The sequence below is a fragment of the Dermacentor silvarum genome, unplaced genomic scaffold, assembly GCF_013339745.2.
Source record: "Dermacentor silvarum isolate Dsil-2018 unplaced genomic scaffold, BIME_Dsil_1.4 Seq160, whole genome shotgun sequence".
NCBI classification, from domain to species: Eukaryota; Metazoa; Arthropoda; class Arachnida; order Ixodida; family Ixodidae; genus Dermacentor; species Dermacentor silvarum.
Genome location: NW_023605783.1, coordinates 1 through 17,414, shown reverse-complemented (window position 1 = coordinate 17,414; position 17,414 = coordinate 1). Strand labels below are relative to the sequence as shown.

General features: G+C 43.2%; 1 protein-coding gene across 5 annotated transcripts in view; it reads left to right on the top strand.

Annotated features, from left to right (window-relative positions):
• Positions 1-16,869, top strand: part of LOC119434681 (GATOR complex protein Iml1-like) — a 38,742-nt gene extending 21,873 nt beyond the window's left edge. For 4 of the 5 annotated variants that reach the window (XM_049659557.1, XM_049659560.1, XM_037701771.2 and 1 more), the window contains 11 exons: positions 239-444; positions 4,393-4,583; positions 7,419-7,473; positions 7,560-7,703; positions 10,401-10,526; positions 11,806-11,953; positions 12,805-12,895; positions 13,814-13,921; positions 14,020-14,105; positions 14,480-14,657; positions 16,480-16,869. In XM_049659557.1, coding sequence (XP_049515514.1) covers positions 239-444; positions 4,393-4,583; positions 7,419-7,473; positions 7,560-7,703; positions 10,401-10,526; positions 11,806-11,953; positions 12,805-12,895; positions 13,814-13,921; positions 14,020-14,105; positions 14,480-14,657; positions 16,480-16,854 — 1,708 coding nt within the window. In that variant the 3' untranslated portion in view covers positions 16,855-16,869. The remainder of the gene's footprint in view (positions 1-238; positions 445-4,392; positions 4,584-7,418; positions 7,474-7,559; positions 7,704-10,400; positions 10,527-11,805; positions 11,954-12,804; positions 12,896-13,813; positions 13,922-14,019; positions 14,106-14,479; positions 14,658-16,479) is intronic. The other variant, XM_049659558.1, reaches the window with a different exon arrangement.
• Positions 16,870-17,414: the final 545 nt, after the last annotated feature.

Below are 17,414 nucleotides of genomic sequence, written 5' to 3'. Positions count from 1 at the left end.
AAAAAGGTTTAAAAAACACGATGCAAGATATGCTTAAAAGACCTACAGTGTTCCGTCATCAGGTGTATGGCAACTGAACACGATAGGTATAAAAATCATATCTTGCACCGTGTTTCTTAAACCTTTTTTTTTTTTTTCTTGTAATCGGTTGGCTAACATTAGTTGGGAGACCCTATATATGCAGTGTTGCTTTTTAACGCAAACTTGACCTGTAAGGTTGACCCTTTTTATCCTGTAGGATGAGCACACTGCAAAGGGCCAATATGCGACGCCGTTCTCATCTGCCAACACCTCCACGACCCCTGAATCAGGACGATGACACTTCATCATCGCCAACCTATTCCAGCGGGTCGTCCCACTCCCGCTCGGGTGCCATATCAATCCCTAGGCGGGGGACGTCATGTTTTGCCAGCACTCAAGCAGCATCAACTCATGGGAGCGATGGTGTGTGTCACAGCATTTTTCATCTGTCTGGTAACATAATGAACACATTCTGCACAAGGAGACACGGAAATGCACTTGTCCTGTCTGTGTGCCCTTGTTTTAAGTGTTTGTTTGTGCAGCTCATCGCGTTATGATAAATACACTAACTAGCCTACCAAGATGTTGTAATGGGAAGCTTAAAACAGTGGTTTGGGTACACTACAATTTGGCATGTGAATACCTTTTCATGCGAACACCCTTCTGCTCCTCCAGGTTTTTAGGAAGGTTGTTTGAATTTTTTTTTTTTCACAGAAACAGTTGGTTCTTGCGTAAAATGTTGTGGAAGACTGTGCTTTATCCCTGAAGCGTCCAGAAGAATGAGGGTGACTTGCCTGATGGTGATTGCATAATACAGATGAGAAAGATTAATGTTAGAGACAGCATCCACAACCTTTAATGCGGAAGCATTATATGCCCCATTGCGCGGTAAATCCGGCGGCGGCGTGACCGAGCGGTGGTACTAAAAATGGCCAGCGACGCAAATAGTAAAAACATGTCAAAAATGCTCGCATTGACGTCAAATTTCTAGGGTCCCGTAAACAAAGTAAATAAGTTTTTAAAGAAAATTTGGTACATCTTGGTCCGGGTGGGAATCGAGCATGGGCCTCCGGGGTGCGAGGCGAGCAGGTTTCCTGGCACCATGATGGCTCCACAGTTTTGGCTGACTAAAGGTGTGCCTAGCGCATGCGTCATTGGCACGTGACAGCACTGCCAATGAGGAGGAGGCGACGCCATGTCATGAGTGTATAAAATGAGCACGCTGCCTCCTGCACGTCACTTGCTCTTCAGATTTCATCGGTGCTGTGCCTACTGCGATGTACTGTCGACGCCTTGTCATGAGTGTATAAAAGAAGTCGGTCTGTGGCCATCATATACACAAACACACACTGAATCAGCAGAAAGAATTTTAATGCATGTCGAACACATCCATCGAAAACATTTCACCAAAGGGACTACAATGCTTTCGCATTCCCACACATAAGCAGCATTAAGTGTCTCTGCCGAATTTCTTTCTTCCTGAACATATGTAGATATTCTTTTTTTCTTATTTCAACTACGAACAAGATCTTTTGTACAGAGAGTGCCCGTAAGCCAGAAGTATAGGTACTTTATGTTAGTAAACGAGCAAAGGCTGTGTCCCCACACTTTTATTATTGCAGTTTCCAGTAGTAGGAAATGATTGAAAACTCTTGAATACAGCAAAAATATATTGCAAGCAACATTTTGTCTCAGAAACGCTTCACTCGAGCCAACAGTATACACAGAAGTGTGCTACAGTCGACTTCCGTTAATTCAGCCCTGATGGGACCAACGAAATTGACTGAATTATCCGGCAGGTCGAATTAAACAAGGTGCAGAAAAAACTCCAAAACACGCTGCTGATTTATTTGGCTGTATTTGCCCAATCTAACACACCTCTGAATGAAATGCACGCCGGCTTTCTATGTGCCCAAAGTAGAAAACTAATATAGAAATGACATTAAAGCTCCTAAATAAAATAGAAATATAATGTGCAGCCGATCTTTTAGCAAGAAAAATTCGCGAGGGTCTAATATGTGTTGCACCATAGCGGGTGATTTTCTGAAGTCAGCTTCGCCGCACTCCATCCGTGTTATGCGGCAACGCATACGAACGCCGCGATGGCGGTTTCGGTTTTGTGTCCAAACCCGCCACACAGGCAATATCCAGTCTAATTTTTCCTTAAAAGAAGGAAGAAAAAAAGAAAAGACGCGTGTTAGAATCAGGAAAATACCATAATCAAACATTGTGAGCTGCATTTATTGCTTGAAGATCTTCCTAGGGCAGGATGGAAATGGGTATTTTTGACAGGGGGGAAATGACGTATGCTCAACGCATTCGCTGTCCCCTAAGCTCTACCGAGACAGACACTACCAGTAAAGGGATCACTATTAGGTTCACCATAGGGGTTTCAAATTTCAAATGACTTTGAGCAAATACATAGAGATGGCCGTACCTCTCAACAACCAGTGGTGTCGAATGCGTGCGAAATATCAAACATAAGATCGGCGCTGTACATGTACGTCAAAAACCCTCAAAAGGGTAATAAGACAGCACAGATTAAGTTAGTTCACCTCAAACATTTTCACAGGTGCTTTTTGTCTCTTTGTTGTTATTGAGCATTGCACTTATCACTTGGTGTTCAGAAAACATTGAGCCTGCAAGTTTATTTTTGCTTGGATGTTTGTCTGACTAGATTTTCACTCTTCACCACTTGCAGTTTTTGCCAACAGTTTCAGATCACTCTGCAAAAACAAGATTCAGAGCAGTGTCCTCTTGCAGCCTTGCTCTAACGCATGGGTTCTCAAAGTGGGTTCCGCGGAACCTACGGGTTCCGCAGGCCCCTGCTCGGGGTTCCGCGACCCACTGATAAATTTTCCCTGGTCCCGCTCTCGACAAGTGTCTAAAACGGCGAACACGAGGTGCGCTTGATCCAAAGAACCTCCATTACCCATGCCCGAGTGTCAAAAAGCACGTCACAGTGCGTCGCGCGAACTGCGCAATAAATACGCAAGCAGCTTGTAGCCACCCAACCTCTGAGAACGGGCAGCGCGCCTAAGCTTTCGCACTTGAATCTCGGAGGCCGTAAGTTACCACCATGCGCCTATCTCCTATTAGGAGATAGGGTAGGTGCCGATAGCGTGCGCACTGACCTATACGTTGGAGGAAAAATTAAAAAAAAAAAAAAAAAAAAAAAAAACGCGGAGCACCGCAAATGCGCGCCGCAGGAGAGCAAGAACAGCGTAGCGTCCAACCGAAACGAAGCGGCGCAGTCCGCATCGCGTGTGGTCCTCAGCGGCAATCGTACGCGGCACGTGACTGACAGCAACGCCGAAGCGCTTCGTGCCTAATTGTGCCTTTAAAGCCTTTATTCTTGAGTTTATCGCCGCGCGTAACACCGCGCTGGCGGCTAGCCGCGTGCCTCCGTAAGTGCGTAGTCGCTATCTCTGATCGCGTCGATAACCTCCGCAGTTTCGTCCGCAGCGGTTGCGGCAAATAGTAGTTTCGTTTTCACTCGATGCGCGCGTCGGCTGCGTGCCTTCACAACTGCGTAGTCGCCTCCCATGGCAGCGTCGATAGCGACCGCAGTTTCGTCCGCACGTCTTGCAGCGAAAGGTAGTTTCGTTTTGACTTGGTGCGTGTGTCAGCCGCCTGCCTTCTGAACCGCAAGGTCGCCGTCCATGATCACGTCGATAGTGGCCGCGGTTTCGTCCGCAGCGGTTTCGTCCGCAGTAGTTTCGCTTTTACTCAGTGCAAAGCTGTCGAAGATAAAAAGCACCGGCTACATCGCGATGGACGGACAATTTGTTGCCGAGCACCTGAGTGGCGAAAAAATAATCGGGATGTGCGCCCGTTGGTGCAAAGCGCGTCTCGGATGAAACCGCGCGCCGCGAAGGATGTCGCGAGGCCTTCGCCGCTGCTAGCGCTAATCAGTCATGAGATGAAGAGAATTTCAGCTTCCGCACTGGTCTTGTGCTAAATAGAAACAAGATTGGACGATTCATAGAGTAAATAAAAGCGTGTTGACGTAGTGAAGCATTGTTTGTTTTCTTGATACCCTCGACAATTCGACATTCGGTTAATTCGGGGGGGGGGGGGGGGGGGGGTTCCTTGGCACTTTATGGAGCTTAGTAGGGTTCCCTGGGATGAACGTACTTGAGAACCCCTGCTCTAACGTGTGCTCCAAAGCTTGTGTGTGAGGAGTGCTGCGTTTGTCAATCTCTTTGGGTTTGGAGAAACAAGCAGTTGCTTCTTCACTCCATTCACGTAAACCGTGGCTGCAAATGTTCTTTCAAAGGGCATGCGAAAGGTCTTGAGCATTGGCGTAAATTTTTGCCTGCAGCTCGGCTGAATGTCGGTATAAAAACACGGAGATGTATTGCTCCGCAGGGGCAGCTATAGCCGTGTGCGACGTGGAGAAGCCACGAGTGCTGGCAGCTAAAGAAAACTTGGAGTTTGTGGTGTCTCCACCGCACCGAACAGTGGTTGGCAGTGCTGGCCAGGTTCCCGAGGCACTGCAGGAGAGGCAGAAGACACCTCAACAGCCCAGGGCACTCATTAATCCTTTTGACCCTTCACAGGTGAGTGGCCGGTGTTAGCCAGCAGATATTGTTGTCATCACCATTTATGTGCCTTAAGGCACAAAATGCATATATGTTTTGGTGTGTTTTCCACCCAAATTCGAATGCATGGACATTTTGAAGACTTCATATCCTCCTCAAAGAGTACGAAACACACATCTTTGCAGGACATTGCTTTGTTTTGCATGAACATTGTCAATAAATGCACACTTACACGAACGACAAGCACTTCACAACAGCGCCCTGCCCACTGAGAGTCGTCGATAGGGACAGTAGGCCAATGGCGCTTGCAATCTAGCTTCTAATAGACACCTTATTTTGGCCAATATGAGTAACATTTGTACAATTATTCCATGCGTAAATAAATACAAATAGTTTTCTTGACACTGTCGGTGCGAAGAGCACATGTGCAAGCCAAGTGAGCAGCCTCGCTGAGACTATCGGTGTGATGCTGCCTGCCTGCAAAATGCCCTTGCATTGTGGTTCCCCATCTCACCAGTGGTTATATTAGTATTGTGAGCTTCTTTGCAGAACAAGCGCACTTTTGGCATAACTTTAATCAATGAATTGATATTTCGTATCAGAAACAAATTGTAGCCAATTTTTATGACACTGTGAGCAGTGATAGAGGCAAATGGCCTCAGTCGGCATGGTCGGAACAGCAAGGAACCAGCCCGTCGTCGGTGCCATCTCTGTGGCAGGCATCATCTCAGGCAATCCACGCTGTGATCCAATGCAGCCATCCAGTTGCTCAGGTCATCATACAACAATATTTAGATAGTCTTTAGTACATCGAATACGACGCCCCATTCTGTGAGGACTGGTTAAAAATCGCTGGTGTGTGGCTGTTGGCACAGGATGGATGCTGAATCATGCCGTGTCTCACCTACTTTTACGCTTGAAGCAACAAAACGACAGACACCGACCAAAAGAAAAGCTAAAAAAAATAATAAAAACTGAATAAAAGACGTTTCGGCTTCGCTACAGAAGCCTTGTTCACAACGGGGTGAAGGAAAAATCGTGGAAGCTTATTGCCTTCACCCCATTGTGAACAAGGCTTCCGTAGTGAGGCCGAAACGTCTTTTATTCAGTTTTTATTACTTTTTTAGCTTTTCTTTTGGTCGGTGTCTGTCGTTTTGTTGCTTATAAACTTCCACAAATTTTCCTTCACCCCATTGTGAACAAGGCTTCCGTAGCGAAGCCTAAACGTCTTTTATTCAGTTCTTTTTTTTTTAGCTTTTCTTTTGGTCGGTGTCTGTCGTTTTGTTGCTTCATGTTTCATCCCGACCAGACGAGCTTCCGTCGAACCCTCGATTTCACTTTTACGCTTGCAATGCGCTTTTAACGGTGAGAGCTAGTTACATGCAACGCCAAGGCTTTATGTCCGTCAGTTACTGTTTCACTCAATATCACGTGGAAAAATTGTCACTGAGGCTTAATGACGTGACGAGGCCCATGTTGTGAGTATGGTGATCGAGTTAAAGGCCTGAGGTTGTCCAAACAATGTGTTGGTGTGACAAAAAATGGCTTTGAGTTACAGTATAGTCAACTGGAGAACTGTGGTCCCAACATTCTAGGAAAAAGCAGCTGGTTCATTATAATATGGGCATGCATCAGCAAGAAACATTAATGTAGAAAGCCTCGGAAGAGCCGCCACAAAAACGAAAGTTGTATGGCCACTGCGGTGATATGACAAGTTTAATGACATTATGAAAACACGCCAAGACTTCGAGCTGATGCGCTATAAAACTTTTTCCCTACTGCACCAGTAAAACAGATAACTCATTTTATAACTACGTACATGCTGCACAAATGCGCACGTCAAAGTGAGATGTTGCGAATACATTCAATTTTTCATTGACAAAGCCACAAAAAAAAAAAAAAAATGCAGTAGAACTTACCCCATGTTCTGACAGCATGCGTCCGAGCCCTTTATGCATGTGTCACAGCATATGCTGTCAGTACTGACCAAGCAATTAGAACAGGTGGAAGGGTGCTCCTGCTGCGGCACCTATGCGGTGGGCCATGCAAGAAGCAGACGACGAAGTGCTGTCCCTCAAGATTCCCATAATGCATCGCTGCGGCTGCTTGGTGGCGCGTGCCACTTTCCATAAAGGTCTTTTGACAATTGAACAGAGATATGGTCAATGAGTAATGAATATGAAAAAAAAGAAACATCGAATGTAAACATTGCAGTGGAAAAGCAGAAGTACACTGACACAGCTGTGTTAATTAAGGACTGAATTTAAACTGAAATACCTTTAGAACTAAACTGCATTGAGTATTACATGTCATAAGTGGCACTATTGATGTGTCTATTGACAGATCACCTGTGTTTGGATTTACTGCTCCTGTGAATATCTTAAACTAGATGCTGCCAAGTTTCTAGGTTGTATGCCTGTTCCTTTTGTGCAAAGAAGTGCTAACACGATTATTCTGATGATGCTTTATTCTTTAGATTATTGCACATACAGTGGCCTAACGTGAACCATGATGCAGTACCTTTTGCCTACATACAGTAAATATTTTTTACAGAACGCTTTGCAACCTGGTTTGATTGTCTTGAACTGCTTCTAGATTGCGGTATTCTAAAATGTGGAGGTGAAATTAATGAGCTTTACTGTAAAGAAATTTTTTTACTTCTTTACTTAAATCCTCATGTTTCAGCATGCCACAATGAAAAAAAAAGAGATTTGTGTTAGATTCGTTAAAAACGTTTCTGATATTTGCACACATTGCTAAGTACTGCACAGTACCTGCTTTACTTAAGTTGCTGCATGTGAGAAAATTTTGGTTCTGTTCTTGAGTTTTATTTTATTTAATTTTTTTCTGCAGGTGACAATCAAGCTGACGTCAAACCGCCGTCGTTGGACGCACGTGTTCCCACTGGGTATAGCTTTTTCCCCTTGTGTTCGGTTAAATCTTTCAGACCTGTCACTCTAGAATTTCAATGTCGTTTATGTTACTTCTCTTTAGGACCAACTGGAATTTTCATGCAACAGCACCACTACCAGGCCATACCGCACAGTTCGAGTCGGATGATGATTCAAAATCAAGAGCCCTCTGCACACCAGGAAAAACCTGCGATGGATGTTCCACACAAGAAAGCTGCTAAAGAAGGTCTGTCCTGCCTCACACCTAAAGTATTCCGGCATTGTACAATATTTTCACAGGGTTGGGGGTACCTGCTTTTCGAACTGCAGCATTGGCATGCTGCAAGTGCTGCAGTAAGTTGACATTAAGAGGAAGAAATGGAGTTGAGCGTGGCATATAATGCATAAGGCAGATAACCAGTGGGCTACTAGAGTTACAAAATGGGTGCCAAGAGAAGGGAAGCGTAGTCTGGGATGGTAGAGAACTGGGGTGTGTGGTGAAATTAGGAAATTTGCAGGCATAACACAGGGTCAGCTAGCGCAAGACAGGCGTAATTGGAGATCCCCAGATAGGCTTTCATCCTGCAGTAGACATAAATAGGCTGATCATGATGATATTCCATGCTCCTTTCTTTGGGCTATTTCACTGCTGCAAGCAGGTGCCCATCTCAGTCCAGCCGTGTTATAGTTACTCAGTATACACACCTCTACTTGCAATTCCACGGAGAAACCAATGGTGAGAGTGTAATGGATACTGCCTGAGAGTGTAATGGAAACCGTCTCAGGTATGGATATGCTCGAATGTGAAGCAGTGGCAATCATTCACTTCGTTCTGGGAATAAAGAAGTCAACTTAATTAATTCTCCTTTATTGCTTTGACAGAAGCAATGTCACCAGATGCATGACATAAACATAGCGTCTTTATAACATAAGCATGGCACGGACATAACGTAACATAGATGGTACTATCTCTATTAATATAGCGTTTCATGATGTCAACACATTTAGTGTTAACACAAGCATCTAGTACATCAAAGAAGCTTTGCGTCAACCGATTCTCACGGTGCGTGGGACCCGCATCATTTTTCAGAAAAATATGTTTGAAAATACCCATTGTCGGAAACTTCTAATCTTTTCCAAGATTGCATCATGATGCATGTTCTTACAACGTTGCTTTTTTCATGACCTTTACAATTCATCACCTTGCACCATCACTGTTATATATCACTTTCCTGGCTTTTAGCTTGTTCAGCAATTGTAAAGCTGTAGAGTTTTCACGGTGCATTCTAATGAATGTTCATCGTTAGTCAAAACTGCTCTTGCTCCTATTACAAAGGATCATAGATTGTAAATTCACTAAATAAAGATACTTGCTGAGTAAAACTTTGTTGATACATTTAGTGAGCTACTGTGAATATTGCTGTAAAAACTCTAGGAATAGAATCTTCAAACTTGTGACTGCTACATAAAAATGTTGGGGAGTGCACACATCATGCAGCAAGGGCCACATGATTACTGCTAATAGCGTGGCTGACTGTTACTGTTAACCCTTTGAGGGTCAATTTTTTCTGCCAAATGCTATCCGCCGAGAGCAAATTTTTTAATTCCAGATTTACAATTTCCAGACTGACCTATTTCAAAAAATATTTACCGCAAATTTTTTTAGAGTGACCATAACGTGACAAAAAATATTTTCTCTATGTAAACATGCATTGTTTATTCATGAACACAGATGGGCTTCCATAAACAGTTATAAAATAAGAATAAAAAGTAGCTACACTGAAATAAATATATCCCAATTCAGCACTTAGGCAGTACTTCGCGTCAGAGGAATCGCTGCTCAACTCACTTGCACCAGAGCAACTAGCGCGGATGCCCATAGCGTAATCAAACTGTGTGTGTGAGCACTTGCAAGAAAACTTGATGGTTTTGCACCCGTTAGAAAAACCAAACGAGTCAGAGATCTTGAGTAATCCTTCGTTTCGTCGCCAACGAGGGGCAATCAGTTTTCACGAGCCGAGTCTCGAGAAAACAAACGCAGCGATGGCAGCATCGTTTCTCTACGGCGGCATCGTTTGTATTATACTAGCACCCGCCTGTGGACAGATGTAATTGCACCCCTGTGAGCAACAGACGAGCAAGCATCTAGCAGTGACCCTTTGCGAGATTAGAAACCAGATGGACATTAGTTTTACGAGCGCAACGAACGGAAACAGCCCGCGAGATGAAACTGAAACTAACCGCCGTACGCTTGCATGCGTGGGTGCACGAGCGGTTACTGAAACACCAGCGCAAAGAAGCTGTGCAATGAAAACCGAGAGACTATGGACCAAAAAAAAAAAATTTCTTGTATCCACACAGGGTGGCAGCACATGCTGGACAACAAGGAGTTGAAAAATTGGTGCGCTTTTCAAACATACAGACGGGGCTGTAAATATATGGCATCAACCATTTGGGAATTGCTCACGGCGCCGTGTATTTACGACATTGACCCCCAAAGGGTCAAGTCAACAAGAACTAAGGGGATGTGGAAATATAATCACTATGCTTATTGTTCATGGCCATCATTATGTATATCAGGGTCCAAATTTGCTCAAAGCGGCAGGCAGCCTTTGGACAGAGGAGTCCCAAGAGGAAAGAAACATAGCTAGCAAATGTGGAATCGGGTTGGATTTCCTGTGCAATTTCATTGGCAAGCAGATGCATTTTCGTTTGCTGCAATTAGATCCAATAAGTCTTGTAGCTGCTTGTAGCTTTCTGGCATGAGTTAAATACTCTACAAGAGGGTTCATCCGCTGAACAGCATATTTTATTTGAAGAGAGTGACAGAAAAAAAAGTTTAAAACAGCATTTTCTAAAATTTTGTTTTACACAGAACTGAGTCCCAAAATTGATGCTTTTGCTATTCCTTGTACGTTTGTTTTCCTGGCACTCTTCAATGCAGTCCATGTGAGGCCACGGGCAGTGTTTCCATCATCCCTTGGCAATGAGACACCCATTGCCAAGACAGGGCACAGCTGGTTGTGGGGCACGACCGGCGAACAGGAGTGGACACCAGCTCTGACTACAGGTGCGCACTAAAATGGGATGCATGTCACCGCTACACAGTGTTGGTATTTTATTGGCTTCGGTGACTGCTAATGCAGAGACCATTGTACAATATTGCTTGTAGACCAGCAGCAGATGCCTAACATTTTTTATTAGGTTCTGACGGTTGAAGTGCATCACACGTCTCAGTCAAACTTTGTGTTGTACTATGTGTCTTCTTTAACAGCTGTGGCGGCTGTAGCATAGGGTGCAGCATGTCATGTGAAGCAACAAAAAAAACATTGATGGCACTACTGATGGCCCAGACTAACTACCGATGGCCCAACATATGAATGTGACTGGCTGTCATGTTGAGGAACATAGCTTATTTAAATGTGGATTTAAAGAAGGAGTGAATGGAAGTGACTCCACCCCATCCATTTTCCTTTCTCTATATATGAAACTTTCTCTATAACACAAGGGGAAAAAATAAGCACTATAATTGGTAATGTGCAACAATAAAATTTTCCTCTCAACTCTTTGTGGTAGCTTTTTAAGCTTGCACCATGCATCATGCACCGTGCATTTATGGGAAATGTCACAAGAAAGATGTATTGTATTGTCCACCCCTGATCATCAACCACCTGTGTTTGTCTTTGTTGCTTAAAATATTCGTAATTCCAACAACGTAATAGCTGCTTACTTCCACTCCAAAAAGATGTACTGCAAGGAATGCGGGCTGAGATTAATGGGGAAGAGAAATTGTTAACATATTGGAGGGCATCCTAGGCATCAAGTTTTTCCAGGAGCGATGAAGAAATTTTGAAATTTTTATGAAGTTTTATTTAATATTGTTTAAATGGACTTTTCAAAAACAGGCACCCGATAGATGGTAAGAATGCATTCACCGTTTAATAGGATATCTAAATTTTATACATACATAAGAAAAAGAAAATACCTATATGCTTAACCTGAGTAAAAGAAGGCACAATTGGTGTAGTGATGGTAAAGAAATGTTTCTTTTGAAGTACAAGAATGTTTCTCCCACTTCTACCCTTAGATAGACCAATAAACCCATTTCTTGGCTTCTTTAGGTAAATGTCATGGCCGACTGTATGAGAAATGCCACAAGCAAGAGGCAGTGTATTGACATGATTAACCTGCCACTGTGGAAGCATGAAGAAACGAGTAGTTCAGTGATTGAAATGAATGCTTGTTTCCCGAGACTTGTGTGTTGCTTAGAACATGTGTCAACTCAAAATCTCCTCTAACCATCTTTTTTACTTAAACAAAATACCTTGTGGCCTCTGGTGGTATCTCAGGTGTCGACTGGAAGAGCCTGGTGATACCAGCCTGCCTGCCCATCACTACCGACTTCTTCCCAGACAAGCACAGCCTTCAATACGACTATGTGGTATCCGACTACAGCCTTCTGCCCGAAGAGCACAACTCTGAAATCAACCAAATAAGGCATGTATATCACACAACTTTCTTTGCACATTCCCTTATGATCGTATTGAAAGAGATTAAAAAAAAAAAAAGATCACCAGAATACAGTTTTAGCTTTTTTACTGTGATAGCAGCAGGTTCTCACAGCAGACAGACACTGCAGTCTTCTCACAGAACAACTTCATTGCAGTGTATGCAACGTCATTCTTGTGTGCTACAGTATTGCCTGCCACGGCTTCCTAAATGCATGTACAGAGGTCACAAAAAACCCCGCCCAAGTGACTAAGCGCCGAAGCTGTGTGACAGCTCATTCGTTTGCGTTTCCAGCACCAAACTTCATGGCATGAGCTCAGATCCCGGTGGCTGTGATGGGCAAAGTTCTTCACCCCATGGTAAGGGTGAAGAAGCTAAGGATGAGCAGGTGGCCTCACGAATAAGCGACATGATAACAACTTTATGATGGGCATTGTTGTAGGTAGGACGGAAAGTACAGGCAGTAGGATACACTAACTCGTATGATCGTATGAACTCGTATGAACTCCAAGACTGAGATACTAAACCTAGATCACTGCTTGTGCCTGGCTTTCTTCCTATAGACTCCATTAAGTGTTGTTATTCCTAATATTTGAACCGAATTGAATATTTGACAACTTTAAGTAGTGAATTCTTAGGTAGAGTATGAATTGAGTAGCAACGATTATTTGATTGTACTTGAAATTTTAATATTTGTGCACCCTGAAATGTATGTATTTTTCTTTACGTAACTTAACCTCCCCTCCTCATCTCTGCTCAAATTATGCATAAGGTGCATTACCATGCACACTGTGTTTTGTCATCGTGAGCCACTCATAAGACTTACCGTGGTATTTCAGGTGCTATCGAGGAGAGGAGGACTACAAGCACCACAAGCCACTGACTACGCATCAGGTTTACCAGGAGCTCATCTGTCAACGCTTGCAGCAGGTACTTCACCCAGAACATTGGCAGGGTTAAATCTTAGTTAATGCCTATTGTTCATTTGAGCTAACAACAAATGGAGAATGACAAATGTTCATTTGCTATTTCAGTGTTTATTTTGTTGGGCAAAATTATACATGTAGAAATAATTGAGGCAGACTTTTGCATAGAAGTTGCCATCCCCATGGAAGTTGTGCTAAGCTGCAAAGGAAACCCTTTTTTTTATTTTCTTTTTTTTTTACAGGCAGCTGCACAATGAAAGATTTATCTTGGTCAGGAGTCTTTATCCTGCCAAAAATAAAAGCTAGTGACTTTGCTGAACGGGCAAAAATATCCCCAACGTGGTGTATAAAAATGTCCATGTTCTCATTAATATGTAATGTGTAGTCTGGCAACAATCTGAAGAAACTACACATTGTTTTGCTCACAAGACTTCATACTGAATGAATCTCCTATGTGACAGATTTCACTCTCACAGCTTTTGTTATTACATATGCCTCTGTGAAATCTCTGCTGGTATCTCGCAGGGGACTAACACGGTCACTTGTAAATTACGATTGACTCAGTCTTGCAACAAGTTACAAATTAAAGTTACAGGTTTGAGGATTCCAAGGCCCAGTCCTCATTGAATCAACATTGAACATTCAACTGGCTTTATGATCACGAAATACAGGCTGCATTATAAGGGCATGAGAATCCATTCTTATTTAACTAGCCATACTTTTGCTTTGAGAATGTAGCTGCTGCTTGCAGATATGTTCGATAGGCAACAATAACAAAAAAAGCCCAAGCCATTAGCAGTCAGGATAATGAAATAACATATGGCAGCTTATCCTGTAGTGTCTTTGCATGTTGTAAATGCCTAATTAATTGTCTTTTCTGTGCATGTAATGTTTAAATGGACAATTTTTTCCAGTTGCACAGGGCTTTCAAATCATTTCGCTGCCAAAAAGCCAGCACACTGTGAATGGCGCACAACACACGTCCAGCCACAGTGTTCTCAGGGGACATGCACCTGTCAACGAAGAAAAGGTTAGTAAAAAAGCCACAGTGCATGCACATCTTTTACAAGCTTTGTCCTGTCATTTCCAATGTCGAGCAGGGGCTCATCTCAGCCTCTCTTTTTGCAGGAGGAGTGCCGGATGAGCATCGGCCGAATCTTCCACACAATATCGTTAAGTGGGCCAGTGATAACCGTCACCCAGTACAGACCTCGGTACAACAGCTGTATTCTTCACTTTTTGCTTCCAACGTCAGCAGAAATATGAGGAACTAGTTTCTTTATCTAATTTTGTGCCAGTTCCTAACATAGTTCCTTTGTCACCTGATTGCCATTTAGCTATAATTTGTCTGAAGTCTTTAGTGTGACATGTAATGCCTTGTCATTGTTCATTTGTCTTTGTTTTTGCTGTCTATGACCTTGAATGCAATCAAGTCATATTCTTCTGTAAGATAGCAGATGTCCTTTACACATGTTTTCAGTTTTCTTTGCAATATCTTGAACTCGGAGAAGTGTTTTATTTCTTGGTGGACTGGCAGATGCCCTAAGTGTGTGACTCACTTTTTCTCGGACTCATCTGCTCCTGTTAGGCATGCTTCACGAGAGGTTCAGCCGATTCAGTACGTGTACAACTTCCAGCCACCGGGAAGCACCTTGTACGACATCTCCCGAGTGATCTTCTCAAGTGAGAAGCTTGAGACATTCAACTGGAGCTACCTCGACCATTACATCTGCATTCGAGGAGAGCGGGAGTATGGTCTCAAGGAGGTGAGGAAGCCTGAGAAGTTGCAGCTGCAAGTGATTGGGATGTGAGGAGCACAGCAGATGGCTTCATTCTTTCATATGCCTTTTATCATGCCTTTTGATGTTGAAGGGGAAGAGGGAAAGAAAGATGGAAGAAAGAGGAGCATGATGGGTGATGGTGTCAACAGAAGGAGGATGTAAAACATATAACTTGCAAGTAGGTCTTCTCAAAGCCTACCGTTCAGATCCATACTTTTTAAAAGATGGCCTGAAAACTAGATTTGATGTCTTGCCAAGGGCCTAAAATGACGTCCTGCGACAGTGGTGGGTTGTCGAGGTGCTTAAGGTCACTGCTCAACTTTTGTCACTCTTCCATGTACTGAAGGCGTAACCACAGGAGTAACCACAGCTCTATGTCCCCTGCAGTGATTTGTTTGCATGTATATTTGTGAGTGAAATCGCTACATGCAACTCTCTCTTTTCTTGTAGATTGTGTAATTTCATATTATACACTTCGAGGAAGAATGTGTACTTGTGGGACTAAATAGTGCAACATTTTAATTGAATAATGATGCATTACATGGTTGTTGGCTTCCTCTTTAATATGTGACAGATCTGCATATATTGTCTGGAAATATTCTGGAGACTCTATTTCTTCATTGGGTTTATATTTGTAATATGCACCGCACACCCAAAGACGTGGTTTGACTGTGAGGAATACTGTTGTTGAAGAACTTTGACATTAACATTTGCTGAAATCTCAGTACATTGAAGATCTTGTGTTTAACCTGCATTGGAATGGGACCAACGTGGTCAGAGGTTGAACTCACAACATAGTGCTCAGTGTTAGAATGCCATAGTCCCTGAGTCACGTATCATGTCATTCTTTCTCTTGCAGTTCCTGCAACGACTATTTGTACAATTGTTCAGATGCGTTGCCAGGGGAGAGAATTTTATTGCAGCTTACAGTTACGTTCCACAATATTTCGTGATTCTTCATTATTGTGAGCCCTTTAACTGTTTCAGTCTATTGCAGGACAAAGCACTCTTACAGCAGTCTCCAGTTATCCCTGTCCAGCTTCAGCCATGCCCTATACTACGCCTACACATTTTCCAATCTTATCGCTCTCTCTTCAAATTTCGGCCACACTTGTCTGCATTTTCCTTCCATTCTGTTATGCCAACAGTGACATAGCCAGTCAGGCGTTTCACTTTCAGAACACCTCCTGAAATTCTATGACATATATATATTTTTTCTTTTGTAGCAAACAGCGCTGATACGGGACACAAAGCAAGAACACACGAGACTGTGCTGTTCTGTGTTGTTCTTGTTCTGCATCCCAACTTAGCAACATTTTCTCATAATACAGTTGAACCTTGACATAATGAATATGGATATAACAATGTAAACCTAAAATGTTTCTTGCCGATATCAGTGTTTTTTTTTTTTTGCCAACATCATGCTGATAACGAATATTGGATATAATGAAGGTATTTTCATGTCGGACATGACTTAATTAAAGTGAGGTTCTACTGTATATGTATCGACTGACTCACCTAGTCTCTTTATGAATCCCTAGGAGAGCAATGACAAACAGCTTATTAGCAAGCAGAAGACGCCTCATGAAATGATGTCATGATTATTCCACTTACCAGTAATCCTTTCTACACATTACATTACCTTCCTCTTAATCTCAACTAATATATAATCTATGCAAATTCGTTATGTATTTGTGTGGAAATGTGGAAAACCAGCCTTGTTGCTGAACGCACAAGGCTTCTTCTGCAAGTGGTCTTTCATTGTGGTGTCTACAGCTAAGTGTCGGCACACTTTCCTGTCTTCCAGGCTCTTAAGTATTGGCGACTACGTATGCTGTTGCTGCCCGGCTCTCAGGCAGCAACACGCAAGATCATCGATAGCAAGGACGCCAAGTGCCGGTGCGACATCTATCCAGACTTTACTGCCACTGACGAGGCAATTCAGCGGGAGGCCTTCGTCAAGTTTCTTGAAATCATGAATCGAATCCGGTGGCCCGCCAACACAAGGCGCTCGAAGGTAACCAGCATGTTATCCAGACATTCTGCTCAACATTACTTGTGCACTTCTGCAAACTTGGAACAGCAGATACTTGATTACAGCAAGCTGCATCTTCTTCCTCTGAAGGAAAGATGCCATATTGTAAGGACAGTTCAGTTTCAACACTGTAAGACTTCAATTTGAGCCGCGCCAAGGCACATTCTTTACTTGTCATGTTTCTGTGTATATATATAACAAACATGATGGAGATGTAATGACTTAGAATAACTAAAAATTATTTTTTTTAACATGCAAACTAACTGTACAGGATGCAACTACAATGACAAGTTTAATTAGACTGTTAGCTAACTAGCCATAGGATAATGTAACCGTAACAGCTAGTTTAACAAGAATGTGTGGCGACTCCTGTACTCTTCGGAGTACAGTCCACTACTGGTTCAGGCTAAGCAAGTTGTAGGGCCGAGTCAGCAGTTGCACACTGCGCAAGTGCTCTGCCTCCAAAAGGGCACCAAGCGCTGCACGGCAAGAAACACAGTATTGCCCTAAGTTTATGAAGACAGGTTTCTTGGTCTCCGGTGACACTTATCACTGTACGAACGCCTGTCCTGGGCAGCATGGGAAGCAGAGGTGAAAATTCAGAATGAGCACTGCTGGCATGCCACTGCGGGAGCATGGCTGCCTGTGGTCTAAGGGAAAAGTGTCACTACGATAGTACGTAGCTTGCTCACAGTGACCAAAGGTCT